The sequence below is a fragment of the Carassius carassius genome, chromosome 33 (assembly GCF_963082965.1).
Source record: "Carassius carassius chromosome 33, fCarCar2.1, whole genome shotgun sequence".
Taxonomy (NCBI): domain Eukaryota; kingdom Metazoa; phylum Chordata; class Actinopteri; order Cypriniformes; family Cyprinidae; genus Carassius; species Carassius carassius.
In genome coordinates, this window is record NC_081787.1 from 17,795,190 (window position 1) to 17,810,704 (window position 15,515).

The 15,515-nt window shown below is 39.1% G+C and overlaps 2 protein-coding genes across 2 annotated transcripts in view; one reads left to right on the forward strand and one right to left on the reverse strand.

Moving 5' to 3' along the window:
• Window positions 1-548: 548 nt before the first annotated feature.
• Window positions 549-4,218, reverse strand: LOC132113889 (dead end protein 1-like). The gene is made up of 4 exons (XM_059521930.1): window positions 3,893-4,218; window positions 3,600-3,705; window positions 1,976-2,437; window positions 549-1,574 (listed from the first exon to the last, which is right to left on the reverse strand). Exons 1-4 carry the CDS (start codon window positions 3,914-3,916, stop codon window positions 1,039-1,041), a joined length of 1,128 nt encoding a protein of 375 aa, XP_059377913.1. The 5' UTR covers window positions 3,917-4,218; the 3' UTR covers window positions 549-1,038.
• LOC132113888 (GDNF family receptor alpha-4-like) overlaps window positions 3,317-15,515 on the forward strand; it is a 39,145-nt gene continuing 26,946 nt past the window's right edge. Inside the window, exon 1 of the mRNA XM_059521929.1 lies at window positions 3,317-3,452. The gene's annotated coding sequence lies outside the window, so the exon portion shown is untranslated. The remainder of the gene's footprint in view (window positions 3,453-15,515) is intronic.

Consider the following 15,515-nt stretch of genomic DNA (forward strand, 5'->3'; position numbering starts at 1 on the left):
TAAATAAATGGAGTAACAAAGATGGTTTGTCTTGTCTTAATGTGTCAGTCATATCAGTTAATGCCACATGCAAGATTACATTTTCTCTACATTCTATGCTACTTTGTCTTAAAGACAGCTATACATATTAATATTGTAATTGTATTTTTATAGGGACATTTTACAGTAGTAATTATTTTCAGACCGCTGAGTATTGTGATTTTTACAGTATATTTATTTAAAAAATATTTACAGTAGTAATATTTGAATATTTAAGATCAATAAGAATTTTAACTTTACTAACTTTTTTTTTTTTTTTTTACAATTTCACAGTAGTAAATTTAATACAGAGTAATAATTTTTCATAAAAAATTTATAATCATATTGATATAAAATTAAAAGATGAATTTTTGATATCTCTCCTTAACAACCCATGTAATTTGAGGTACCATACATATCTGTAGCAATTTTCTGCATGAAAGTTTAATACTTGTGTTAGGGTATTTTAAATTGCCGAGACTTCTCATCCAAGTCATAATCAGGCACTTGATCAATAGCATACACAAGAATTATTTCTTGAACAACTTATTTACTGTACAAAAGTCATTTATAGTCAGTACAACCCATCAAACAAGGAAACAAGGGCACACCATGCAAAGTCAACAAACGTGACAAACACTCCAAATAAATCGTGAAAAGTCAAATACAGTGAAAAACACTCAAAATAAGAAGTTGTGAAAACATGCAGTCATCCAAATGTGATGAGGCTGACTAACAAAAATGATTAATATTACATAGTTAAAATATTATAAAACATTATACCAACAAAAACATAATACTTCAAAACTCTTTCATAGCACTGAATTCAAGAGCTTGTAAAATTAAAAGAATATCACTGCCTATATTGGCTTTTTTTTTTCTTTAACATTAAACTAAATACTTGTTTAATCATTAATTTCCACTTACTCATCTCAAACTGGAACAGTACATGCCTTCAAACCATAATACTGAACGGAAAACATATAATGTCACATTACATTAGCAAAAAGCAGCTAAATTTTAGAAAGGTCGCAAGTTTGAGACTTTACACATGGTTTGGATCACCTGCTCGGCAGCGGCTCGATAAACTTCTGCCTTCATGGCTTGAATGCTGGTGCCTGGAAGGATCTGGATAACCCCGTTCAGAGGAAAAAGAAGGCCTGGGACCAGGACTTTGAAGTTGAAGTAGAGGAAACCGTCGGAGCTGGTGCGATGGAAACGGACTTCATACTGCGGAGTGCCGAGTTTATGCAGCTCACATATCCACTGCAGCTGAGACACGGCGTCCTGATTCACAGGGGCTCGAGGCATCGTCTCATCTCTCAGGCCAGCAGGACCTCCCACAGCCCGGAAGAAGGGCTGGATTGATGGGTGGGCTGGGACATCATGAAGCAAGGGCTGAGGGTGCAGGTGGGGAGGGGTGATGGAGGGTTTGGGGAATGGATTCAGAGCAGGTGGAGTAAAGCGGTCATCTTCTCCGGTCTCGGTGACATGCTTGGACTTGGAGGAGGACATCCATTTCACAGTAATGGAAATGCCGTACTGCTTCCTAAAAGCTAAAAAAAAACAGACAAAAACAAACAACTTAAAATATCTGTTCTTAATTAACGGTGACATCATTTTACAATATTTTCTCTTACTCCAGTCTCGCGGGATCCTTCAAAAATCATTCTAATATATTGGCTTGCTGCTCAAGAAACATTTACTATTATCAATGTTGAAAACTGTTGTGCTGCTTCATATTTTTGTGGAAATGTGATCCTTTTTTAAAGATTCTTTGATGAACAGAAAATTTGCGAGAACAGCATTTACTTAAAATAGACATTCGTCACAATCTATTTGCAATCAAGTTGTAAAAAATTCACATACTGCACATGCAACAACATACTACATTATTTAAAAATAATAATAAATAGCCATTCAGTTCATATCCAAATATTTCCATGTCCCGACATACCTTGCACAAGCACTTTCTTGGCCATGGATGCGGCGTAGTGGGAGGAGTAGTTCACTAGAGCCACAACCTCTCTCCCTTTGGGCCCGGCCATCTTCAGCAGGACCTCCTCCACCCCGTCAGAGATCATTCGCAGCACCGTCAGCAACTCCCCCTGATTTGTGCTAGTTGGAAGATCCCCCAGACGCAGCTGCCGCTTCTCTGTGCTCTTGTGCACGGTCAGGCATCCCCCCTCCGGCAGACGGTAGTGATGCAGGGTCATAACGGCAGCAGAGGCGGTTACCGGGTCGCCGTACTTAGCGTACGCGAAGCCTCGGTTCTGCCCACTGAAGTTCATCATGAGACGAAACTCATAAATTTTTCCAATGCTCTGGAAAAGAGGGATCAGGTGGTCCTCATAGACATCACATGGGATCTGACTGATGAAAACCTCACAGCCCGGGCCGGGAGCAGGACCTTGCCAGCCTGGAGTTAAAGAAAAACGAAAAAGTCAAAGAGTGTGATAATTTTTGTTTGATCAAAAACAAATGTGACTGACAATAGATTTCAAAAATACTTGTTGAAACTAATTTTATAACCGTATGAGAAAGATGTACATGAATACATTTATACATACAGTATCTATGTGTAAATGCAACATAATACTTAGAATTGAAGTTATGCTTCATTTATACATACACACACACACGCTTTTGCTAAAATACACTTTTTGAAAAGCTTTAAAAAATAAAAGAATCAAAACATAAATAAATAAGAACCCTGGTTAGCTGTAACTTCAAAGCTTCATGAATTCATGTAGACTAGTGTTCAGACTGTGATTAAAAACATCTCTTAATAAATTATGACCATCATAGACACTGAAATGCTCAACTGTCAAGATCTGACTTTATAAAACATATATTTTGAGATTTATTTCATAGCTCTTTTAGATATGAAGATCAAGGCAGATGCAATTCCTCATGATATGATCTTTTAAAAGTGTAATTATACTCTGAAAAACTGATGAAAACATCACAACTGATAAGAGACTCAAAAAGAAATTACATGTTCTAATTGAGCGAAAACTACTAGGAAGTTACCATCTATGCACTCATGACTTTTGAAACATATAAAAGGCATTTTACAGTTAACCCCAATCTGAATATGACTGAAGTAAACAATTTTATAACTAAAAAGTTCTATACATCTAAAGTGATCAACACATTAGAATTTAAATTCCATTAGCTACAAATTTTACTCTAAAAGTGATCGTGAACCAATCATCTTCTTCAAGCAATAATCTAAACCCATCCAATCAACAATAATTGACTTGCAGTCTAATTGAGCCACAGGTGTCCATGCTTCAATGGAGGTAAAGAAAAAACAAAAGAGAAGCATGGTTCGAATTTAATAAGATAGCTACAATGTATCAGTCCTACATGACAAGCTGTTTTAAACCCAAGATGATGAGGATTCATTCCTAAAACATCTTCCAGAACAGGTAAACAACCTGTTAGGGAAATGACAGGCCATGTGCTATAGCTGTCTTCATTCACATTATACTTCAGTGTCATGCTATGAGACATAAATGAGCTTGAAATGCCACAGGTTTTGTTTTAATTGAGAAGTTCAATTCAAGAGTATTTACCAACAGGAGGACCACCGTATTTCCTCTGCCCATTGACCTGTGTTAAAGTGATTGAGCTTTTCTGCATCCATTCTTGTAGTGACTTCAGTCTCTGCGGGTTCAAAACCTGCCAGCAATCAAATCAGAGAAGCGATGTAATGCTTGCCAGGTTACACCGGTGAGCTGAAGTGCTCTCAAACGTCAAACTGTGATGACTGGAATAAACTCCCATTGCGTCAAATTCTTACTTGCACAAAGTTTTGGCAAAACAAATATGTTGTTTATAAATTTTAACTGTAAATAAACTCGCTCACCTGCTGTAGCTGCTGTCCTTCCATGCCGCTGTCCACCTGTGATTGATGGCACACCTGTCAATCAGTGGAAAAGTCAAGCAAAGGTCATTAAAATAAACCTCGTGACTCTCTGGAGACACTATTGGACACGCTTGAGGAAAGTGGGCGGATTCTGCGCAGCACGCTCAAAATTCAGTCTTGAGCATAGATGATGCGGAGACTTACACAATTAAGATTTTATAGACAGCTGTTAAATTGATGATTCTTCGTGTTTGCGTAAATGAATCTTTTATATAGCTGGTGTAATTGGGGAAACAATCATTAGAGACGTTCCGCTCCTGACCAGCAGGTGGCAGCTGCGTCATTCATCACCACGCTTGGCAACATCGTTACTGTTAAAAAACATGTTTCATTTCATCTTTCTAAAGTCCTATATGTGCAAATACGTTTTTTTCTTCGTTTAGTTTTTATATGTACAAAACAACAGGATATATAGAGATCTTCCGGTGTCTTTGTTCCAAGAAAAAATGGTGTTATTAGGTGTCGTCTTTTTTATTTTTTACAGGTCATGACCTCTGCACCATAAAAATGTCTACTGACAAAAACAGCAGTGAATGTTTTTTTTTTTTTAAGATTTGTTTTGTTGTTGTTGAACATTCCATTTGTTTATAGTTTAATTTCTCATCTGAAATGTATTTCTTATATTAAATTTACTCCTTGCTTTTATTTTAATATCCTTTAAAATAGAATTGATTTTTGTGATGAAAAGCTTAATTTCCATCAGTCATTACTCTAGTATAAAGTGTCACATAATCCTTACGAAATCATTCTAATATAATATTAGAATGATCAATTTTGGAAACAGTTGTGCCGCAAAATATTTTTTTGGAAACTGCAATACTTTTTTTCTTTGAATAAAAAGTTAAAAAGAACAGCATTTATTCAAAATGTGAATCTTTTCTAACTATATAAATCTTTGCCATCACTTCTTAACAATTTAACACATCCTGTATATTATAAAATATTTCTATTTTCTATTTATTTATAACCTAACTGAGACTTGTTATAGCACTTATTTATCATTGCTCTTTTTGTTGTTTTTGATTGCTTCCACTGTCCTCATCTGTAAGTAGCTTTGGATAAAAGCGTCTGCTAAATGAATAAATGTAAATGTAAAATAAATGCTCTTCGTTTTAACTTTTTATTCTTTAAAGATTCCTGGAAAAAAAGTATCACAGGTTCTAAAAAAATATTAAGCAGCACAACGGTTCTCAGCACTGATAATAAATTAAAATGATTACTGAAGGAAATGGTCTAGTACTGGAGTAATGATGCTGAAAATTCATCTTTGCATCACAGGAATAAATTAGATTTTAATGTATATTAAAATAGAAAAACTTTATTTTACATATTTCATTTCACAATATTATATCTTTTCCTGTATTTTTGATCAAATAATTACAGCCTTGATAAGCATAAGAAACTCCTCTGATAGCTCTGTTTGACCAGTGGTGTGTGTGTATATATATACACACATTTTTTGTTGATGTTTTTGTTTGTGATACCTGAAAGCCACTCACCGAATAAACCTATAAAAATTGATAATTTCATGTAACATTGAAATAAGCGTCATTGCATTAATTTTTTTTATATAGTATGCAACAGTGTACACTGCACAGTGTGTATGCAAGAGTTCCATTCCAAACAGGTTTTTTTTTCACACTTCATTTTAAGCTGTCAAGTGTGAATAAATAATCTCAAGATAACTCTGTTGGTAACTCTGCTTCAAAAGCTATGCTTGTTAAAATGTGCATTTTTTAGTATTTAGTTAAAAACTTGAGATTCATCATGATGTTTTAAAAATGTACGTAACCATGACACCTTGTTTTTGAATATGCATAGGGCTAATTCAGATAAACACCATCCAAGGTTGTTGTTTTTTTTATGTTGGCAGGTGATTTAATGAGTTTAGTGTGTCATACATGTCATGCCAAGTTACAATAAAATGTAGGTCTGGGGCAAAAATGACATGAAAATGATCAAAGACAGTATTTTATGTAGCGACGTTTGAATTAACACCAACTTGCGAATGCATGAGTGCAGGTACACAGTTTGTCAGTATAATATGATGCTGTACCAGATGAAAGGCAGAGCCTGGCTTAGTTCTCAGTTTGACCTGCAGCTCTGACTTTTTAGCAGGAGAAAATCCCTCTGTTGCCTCACAGCCTTTTACTTCTCTGAAAAGCAGAATAGACATCTGTCGTATGTTTTTTCTCATTCCTTCCTGCAAGATCCTTTGCATCATTCCAATTTCTCTGCTGTGAGATGTGCTCATATTACTTTTTGGAAGTGCAATTACAGTTTGTTTGCATGGAAATAAACACATCAACACCTCCTAATGTAGCGAAGGTCATAAAGCTGCCTGACACTGTCACATTTACTGCAGTCACAATGATAATTTGTTTTAGAGACTGTGCATATCATTTTTTTAAATTAAACTTGTGGAAATTGTAACCTGCTAGTTTGGTCACCTGTGGATTGATGGTTTAACTCCGTGGCAGTTTGAAGATGATAAAAAAGAACCAGATTTATGACTTGTGTAATGAAGCTGTATTCTGATATTACAGTTTTCTTGTTTACCCTGAGCCTTGTCTCTGCCTCTGGCTAATTAATTTATAACCTTTTACATCTAAACATTGAAATCTGACTGATGTTATCTGGTTGCTATGCAATGTGTGCTGCGTAGCGACAGCAGTTCCATTACTGTGGGGTCGTCACGCACATCTGTGAGCCTGTCCTGAAATGCACACACACACACGTTCTCATACCCCAGCCGCCAGCCTCTCCACCTCCCCGGGGCTCACCGAGGGACACGCAATCTGTCCAATGTCAAAACTCATATCATCAGTCCCGTCACTCACCCTGTAAACACACTCATACTAACTTTCAGGGTGTCTCAGTGAACTTTAATCTTCTTTTTTTGTTATTTAGGAGTAGTGCTTGATCTGATATGGGTTCTACTGAATGTACATTTCTTTTTAAATGTGTGGAATTAGTTTTCTTAACAGATGTGACAGATGTGAACACTTCTTTGTTTTTTGTTTTTGTTTTTACTATATAATGTATATGTGTGTTTCTGTATGTACACACACACACACACACACACACACAATTTTAAATAACTGTTTTCTATTTGAATATAAAAAATGTACATGTACGTCAGCAAGATGTCTGTTAAAGAGCACTTTATCTTGAAAGCATTTGCTGTGTACAAACATAGTCTTTAAAAAGTCAGATTTACACACATTTTAAATCATAAACATCATATGATATTTTCTAAATGCCTATTTAATGTCTGACAGGAAACGTTCAAGAGATGTGTTGCAGATGAGCAAACACTAAAAAAAAAATGTATTCCAGATGTACATCTCTATGATGTATGTGTGCTATCAGGGATCACTTGTTTTTTTTTTATGTATTCATTCATTTTATTCATTCATTCAGGATATAATAAAGAAGCTTCCATCTTAAGTGCAGGAAGAGCTATCATTTCTTAAAAGCCTATCAGCACCAAAACAAATAGAAACAGTAACTGTTTCAGAGAGAGGAACGACTTGCTCATAGCTTAGAGGATCCCTGGTTTAACCTGGGTAAAATGTGACTCCCGTTTCTTTGGGTTCCTCCCTCCTGCCCCACTAAAACCTGATTCTCTCATCACAAACTACGGCGTACATATTTAAAAGTGTTTGCTTAGGTAATTGTCATTATAATTATTGCTCATACATAAGGCTAGAAGATTCAACAAACCGCTAAGAAGCATTAAATCTTAATGTGTAACTCATTCAAGGGGAGTTTACCCACAAATTAAAAATTCTGTCATCGTTTTTTCATCATATTTGCTGTGGAACATAGAAGAAGATATTTTGAAGAATACTTGTAACCAAACAGTTTTAGTTCCCATTGACTTCCATTGTATTTTGTACAAGTTTGCTTAAGGGGCATAAAAGGTCCAAAAGTGTACTTTTTGAAAAGATACCAGCCCTTTTTTTGTGACCGTGCATTCATATAAAGTAAATAGCAAACAAAAATTGTTTGGTTAACAACATTCTTCAAAATATCTTCTTTTATGTTCTATTAAAGAAAGAAACTCCCAGAGGTTTGGGACAACATATGGGCGACATAAATGATGACAGAAGTTTACGTTTTGGTTGGAGTATCACTTTCAGAACTGTTTGGTTATCTGTTGGATATGAATGACATGCAAAAAAATATTACATGGACAAGCCTCTGATGAAGTCTGAAATTACATTTCTAAATTATGCACTCACCAACTTTAGCTTTGTGGTGTGTGTGTGTGTGTGTGTTTTAATAGTTGGACTCGTACCTGCTGAGCACATAAAAGGTGTTTTTTTTTTTATTTGTTTTTTTTTTGTGCCACATGTTCTTATTTTCTGGCTGATTGCATGTGCAGTGGTGTGTGTGTGTGTGTGTGTGTGTGTGTAAGTGAAACATATGAACACTAGCAATCAAGGTGAACAGACGCTTCTAATTCAGGTTGCTGATAAAACGTGTCGATGGTCCTTTGTGGGGTTTTCATTACTGTATTGGAGTCGTGCGTCTGTGTTTTCTGAAGCGTGCTGGTCAATATTAGTACTAGAGTCTATCTCAAAGGGACATGTTTGTTCTTCCTCCACCCCACCCTCCTCCTTTTCTCTGCCATCTCACTCTCTCTCTGTTGTGATGTTTGATGCTGACAGCCAAGACAAAGCATATCTACAGGAAGTAGAGGTGAACATCAGTAAGAACAAGGCCCTGATAGGACTTGGCAACACTTTACAATAAGGTTCCATTTGTTGGCATTAGTTAACATGAACTAACAATGCTAAATTATTCCAAAGCATTTATTAATCTTAGTTAATGTTAACTTCTACATTTACTAATATAGAGTTTCCAAATGTTTTCTTAAGCTGCACCCTGATAGGTGTAAAATATTTACTTGAAGAGTTTAATATTTCAATAATAATTGCGGGATTTTTATAGTTAATTTTATAAAACCATAAAAAATGTGTTGTAAAATGTGAAATAAAGGAAATGTTAACTGAAATAAAACTTAAAACAAAACGTTAAATAAAGAAAATAAAAACTATATTGACATTAAAAAAACAATAACTTATAAAAATGGCAAAAACACAACAAACTTTTAACAAAAATGAAAACATAAAAACAAAAACTAATTCAAAATATTAATAAAAACTATAATAGTATCCAAATTATACTAAAATAACACTAGTTTGCAGTTCTCTGATGTTGCAAGTTCTCATGACATGCAAGTAATGTCCATGAATGTACATAAATGTAGCCTGTTAAGGAGAGGTGTGCAATAAAGTTTTGCAAACAAGTTCGAACTTGTGATTTTTATCCCTGACAGATGAATAAACAGGCTCCCATTGTTCTGGCCTGAGTGCAGGACATCTCCGCATCTAAACAAGATTATATTGGAAGAAAAATCACTCAGGATTTCATCCAGACTGCTGAGGTCAGATAAAGCCCTACCGTGGCTGCAGGACCAGCAGGGGTCAGGAGGAGCTGTTTCCCACAAGCCATCCAGATCCTTAATCAGGGGACTGCAACCACACATACCAATAACTTCATGTATAACTAGCAAACATTTACACACATTTATTTGATCTGCATCATAAATCACTGTGTTTTTGCATATTAGCCCCTAGTTCACACACACACACACACACACACACACACACACACACACACACACACACACACAAAACAGCACCATGTACTGTATAAGGTACCAGAAAAAGAATAACTTTAAGTGTTAACCCATTCATATCACTGTCATCATAAGCTGTAATGTCATCATAAGTACAATTCTGAACATGACAGGATGAACTGTTTAAACTAAAATGTTTGGGTTTATGAGGTTTTATGATCTGCATTAAGATTCAACAGCGATTTTCTATAAATAGCTAAAATAACTAACTAAAACAGATTTTCTGATTATTTTATTTGACAAGGTGGATATGTTATGCTTTACCTGCCAGGCTAAATAAATAAATAAATATATGACACCTGAAAGCTTTTGAACTGTTATGTCTTGCAGTTACAGTATGTCTTTTCTTCCTTATTGTTACAATGTAAGTGATGTGATGGGTAGAGAATCAAAATTTGTGCACACATAAATAATTTCGTTTTAATAAAAAATTAGTTTTTGAGTTCAGTTGTTTGCATTTTCTATTCAAATTTGTCTTTGGCATGGGAATAAAAAAAGAAAAGAATTATATATATATATATATATATTTATATCATCATACAAAATTATTGATAAAATGACAATAAAATATTTCATATATTTAGGCCAGAAAAGCACCCAACAGCATATTTTTGGGTCTGCACTTCTTCAAATGACCGATTGTGTTCATAGAAGGACTCATAGAGTGTATATGACAAACAAAACTCTCTTGCCAACTTGTTACACGGTTCATTTTATCCATTTGCAGGCTTATAATTTACTGCCAGTCAAAAAAGTCTGTAAACCAGCGTGTGAGAGACAAACACACAACAAAAACTTGTCTTGTATTAAACTTGTAAACATTAATCTGCTTCAAACATTGCTGAATGCGTCCTGCAATTAATAATATGAATTAATTAGCCTACATGAACTACAGCAAGTGTTCTAAAGCTACTTAATGAGCACAACTTTGAATTTAGTTCGTGTTTGTGTAGCACAGCGGCAAGTTGTTATCTGTGAGGGAGACATAACTGACCGTAAACTAAACACATCTGCCAACTTCCTCTTTTGGACTCAGGTTATCAAAACCCTGCAAAGGCAGTGATGTATAAAAAATCAGTTCTGAGATTTTCTCCCCCTTCTCTTCATAACCTTGGAGATGAGGAAATATTTTATTCAGTGGATTTAGTCGTTTTAATATAGCAGACTACATCCCCGCTGCTCGAGCTTCGCGTGCGCGCGCTTATCATGTGTAGCTATTTTATGTCAAAAATAGATTGCGAGCGATAATAATGTCTATATAATAATATTGTTTAATAATAATAATACTAATAATAATAATAATGTTTATAATTGCAAATGCCTTTGTGTTGATCTGTGTGTGCGTGTGTGTGTTTTACATGGAGAACTGGTGTAGTGTGAATTGCAGTAATTGCCTTGTTTGTTTTGTTTTGGCTGGTTCTGTGAGCTGGTAAGACACTGCTTCACTGCCTCTGATTGTTTGTCATTTGCCATTTCAAGTGGAACTAACAAGCTACAAACCGAGTGGGATCTAGAAATTGTGTGTGCGTGCATGCGCGTTTGTAATACTCTGAAAAAAATACATTGTCTTTTCCCCCCCTCTTCTCTCATCAAGCAAAATATTCCTTCCACCTACGGAAATTTTAATTTGTTACGAAGTCCACATCTCTTGTCATGTACACAGAGCTGGATGATTATATGCCGTGCAAAAGTGGGAGCGTGCGCGCGCTTGCCTTCGCTTTAGTGTGTGACACCTGAGTCACTGGAAGTACATTATCGCTAATGTCCACTTCTGTGAAGTGACCTCATAAATGACCGCTCGGCTACACTGGCAGTGAGATAAGAGTCTGATAGTGGAGTGCCACTGAAAAGGTCACAGCTATCGTAAAGCAATGATGAGCTGAGCGAGGGATGAGTGGAGAGGAGGAAAAAGAGATAATGAGAAAGGGCAGACGAATGGAAAGATCTTTGTGTTGATCGAGGGAAGAAAGTTCAAGAAGGAAAAGTGTAAAACAGTGTGGAACTGAGGCGAGGTAAAACATAAATGTAAGCTATATTTAGTAAAATGGATAAAGTGGACAATGCATTGAAGAACTTTTGACACGCTCTTCTGACACGCACCAGTAAAGCAAAGCACTAGCATTCACGCAAAAAAAAACAAAAAACCTTTGTAGCCTAACCTCAGCAATGCCCAGGCGTGGCTAATTAAAAGTAGCAATGTTTATTGATCAGTAGTTTGACAAATTCATTATTGTCCTAATATAGTTTTTCCAGTAGCGAATGATTTGCAGCGTATAGCGCGACCAATGCTTTATTGATGTTGTCTGTTAAGAGAAGTTAAAAAAAGTCACCTATATGGTCCTCATAGTGTTGGAAAGTACGATTCTTTCAAGTGAATCGACTGGTCCTAAATGACCCAATCTCCCATGTAGCATTAGAATGTCCGATTCCCTTTCATAGGTCACTTCGATGCTGCGGTGACGTCACCACGTATGGGAACACCTTCGGTGTGACGAATGTCTGAAGCCCTATACCATCCCGCCAATCTTATTGGCCAAATAGCGCGTGGCACCGCCCAGCATGCGTAAGCATATATATACCTGGTGCCGCGCGCCATTTACCTCAGATTTCATTCCTTCAGTACGAAGCAAATCTTCTGTGCCCTATTATCTCGCGTTCTCAGCGATCATCTACGAGCAGTATACTCCTCTCCGCGGACGCGATGAGTCAACGAAAGGTAGGAGCCGTATGATGGGTTATCACGAGGAGGCACTTATGAGAGGTTTCTTTGCAGCCTCTCTACAGGTTCTCTCCTTGATAGCCTATGGCTACAGTAAAATATGCATACACTTCCCCTGTGCACTAACGCCGTTTCGCTTCTGCGGTCGCCGAGGCCCCGCACGAGGTGTTGGTTAGGGGCGATATGTGCGGCTTGAATATGAATACAGTGATGCACTGGAGTTCCATGTGCTCGCTCCCCCCCACTCGAGCGCGTTAATCAACAGTTTTGCTCTTCAAATGGTGGATTACGGCTCACACAGCCGCCGCGTTTTCGCTAGCGGCTTGGCCCGATGTTATCTTGTTGGATTGAATCCTGCCGTGGATACGCTTCAGGATTATATACAACGAAACGCAGCGAGTTTGACGCACACGCTTTTCTTCATGTTAATATGCCAGGGACTATGCCCTTCACTGAGAGCGCTGTTAGACTGCTAATGCACATCTACCCTCTCACTGCAGTCCCCATACTCTAACTTTGACTGTCTCGCAGCAAGGGCACCTCGAGCGTCATTGAACTGAGCTATCATTCGCGCGCCCCCTCAGACACTCTGCACAATCCAGTCTTCAGAGTTTGAGGGACGGCGCGGAGGCTGGCAAAGATGGCCAGCATATGACGGTTCACACAGCCGCCGCGTTCTCGCTAGCGCGTGGCCCGATGTTTATCTTGTTGGATAAATCCTGCCGTGGATACGCTTCAGGATTATACACAACGAAACGCAGCGAATGTGACGCATGCGTTTTTCCTTCATGTTTGCTTAGGACTGTGCCCGCCTCCAGAGAGCGCTGTTGGACTGCTAATGCACATCTAAGCCTCTCACTGCAGTTTCCACACTCTAACATTTGACTGTCTCGCAGCAAAGGCTCCTCGAGCGTCATTTAACTGAGCTATCATTCGCGCGCCCCCTCAGACACTCTGCACAATCCAGTCTTCAGAGTTTGAGGGACGGCGCGGAGGCTGGCAAAGATGGCCAGCGTATGACGGTTCACACAGCCGCCGCGTTCTCGCTAGCGGCGTGGCCCGATGTTTATCTTGTTGGATTAAATCCTGCCGTGGATACGCTTCAGGATTATACACAACGAAACGCAGCGAATGTGACGCATGCGTTTTTCCTTCATGTTTGCTTAGGACTGTGCCCGCCTCCAGAGAGCGCTGTTGGACTGCTAATGCACATCTAAGCCTCTCACTGCAGTTTCCACACTCTAACATTTGACTGTCTCGCAGCAAAGGCTCCTCGAGCGTCATTTAACTGAGCTATCATTCGCGCGCCCCCTCAGACACTCTGCACAATCCAGTCTTCAGAGTTTGAGGGACGTCGCGGAGGCTGGCAAAGATGGCCAGTGTATGACGGTTCACACAGCCGCTGCGTTCTCGCTAGTGGCGTGGCCCGATGTTCATCTTGTTGGATTAAATCCTGCCGTGGATACGCTTCAGGATTATACACAACGAAACGCAGCGAGTTTGATGCATGCGTTTCCTTCATGTTCTCTAACATTGACTGTCTCGCAGCAAAGGCACCTCGAGCGTCATTGAACGGAGCTATCATTCGCGCGCCCCCTCAGACACTCTGCACAATCCAGCCTTCAGAGTTTGAGGGACGGCGCGGAGGCTGGCAAAGATGGCCAGTGTATGACGGCTCGCACAGCTGCCTCGTTCTCGCTAGCAGCGTGGCCCAATGTTTATCTTGTTGGATTAAATCCTGCCGTGGATACGCTTCAGGATTATACACAATGAAACGCAGCGAGTTTGACGCATGCGTTTTCCTTAATGCTTGCCAGGGACTGTGCCCTCCAACAGAGAGTGCTGTTGGATTGCTATGCACATCTAACCCTCTCACTGCAGTCCCCACATTCTACATTGTTTGCCTCGCAGCAAACGGTGCTTCGAGCAGCATTGGATTGAGCTGTAATGCCAAACGTTCCCTCAGACACTCTGCGCAATCCAGCTTTCAGAATTCGAGGGGCGATTCAAGGGTCCTGCACAGACGACCCATTTATGACGGCTCGCACAGCCGCCGTTTTTCGCTAGCGGCAAAGCCCGATGTTCAATCTGTTGGCCTAATTCCTGCCATGGACACGTTTCAGGATTATACACAACGAGACGCAACGGCTCTTATACATACACTTCCCCTGTGCACGAACGCCACGAGCTTTTCGTGCCCGGATATTTTAACATGTATGACAGTGTTGCAGGAAGCGGAAATTTTGAGAGCGCTAGTATGGTCTCGGCCGTGTGTGAACGCTTGCCCGACATTTCTCTATGGGTGTTACGCACGATTTGTCATGGATACACCATTCAGTTTCAATAAGGCCCGCCTCCTTTCCGCAGAATTCTTTCCACGGTGGCGAAGCCGATGGAAATAGCGGTGCTGCGACAGGAGATGTCAACTCTGCTGAGCAAAGGGGCTATAGAGGAAGTACACCCCTCTCAGATGGAGGCGGGGTTTTTTACAGCCGTCATTTTGTGGTAAAAAAAAAAAAAAAAAAAAAACCACTGACGGATTACGACCCATTCTGGGTTTACACCATCTGAATCTTGCACTCAGGAAGTTCCTCAGATTCGCTTTAGAGAGCAAAGCGTATCAGTATTTCTCAAAATGCATGGATGGATCTCTGGCCCCGTTGCGGCACCAGGGCGTTCGTGTTTGAACTATTTTAGGCGATTAGCTGGTGTTTAGCGCAATCGCAGACTCAAGCACACTCTCATGGGGATCTTGTGCTGAATCATTTAACAGCCTGGGCTTACGTATGGAATGTTTCACCCCGTTGTCTCCGCATCGGACGATTCCGGTGACACGGCAATATGTGTGATGTCGCTTAAAAATATGTATGTCAACCGAATTCTCCTGACTGAATTCTCCTGACCGGAGTCCGGCTGGGGATTTGCGCTTCCCGAGAGACTGTCACGACGGATGCGTCTTTGACCGACTGGGGAGCTGTTTGTCAAGGGAGTTTGCACATAAACGGGTTGAAATTACTGGCTGTTTTTCTGGCTCTCCAGTATTTCTCGAATCTGCTGATCGGCCGTCATGTGCTGCTCAGATCAGACAACACAGCGGTTGTGTCATACCTGAATCATCAGAGAGGATTATTCTC

What these genes read in the sequence shown, in the direction of transcription:
- LOC132113889 (XM_059521930.1), bottom strand. Translation starts at nt 3,916, where the DNA reads ATGGAAGGACAGCAGCTACAGCAG. An exon ending in AAGGACAGCAGCTACAGCAG is followed by an intron (nt 3,706 to 3,892) that starts GTGAGCGAGTTT and finishes GATTGCTGGCAG; the next exon opens with GTTTTGAACCCGCAGAGACT. An exon ending in ATACGGTGGTCCTCCTGTTG is followed by an intron (nt 2,438 to 3,599) that starts GTAAATACTCTT and finishes CTTTAACTCCAG; the next exon opens with GCTGGCAAGGTCCTGCTCCC.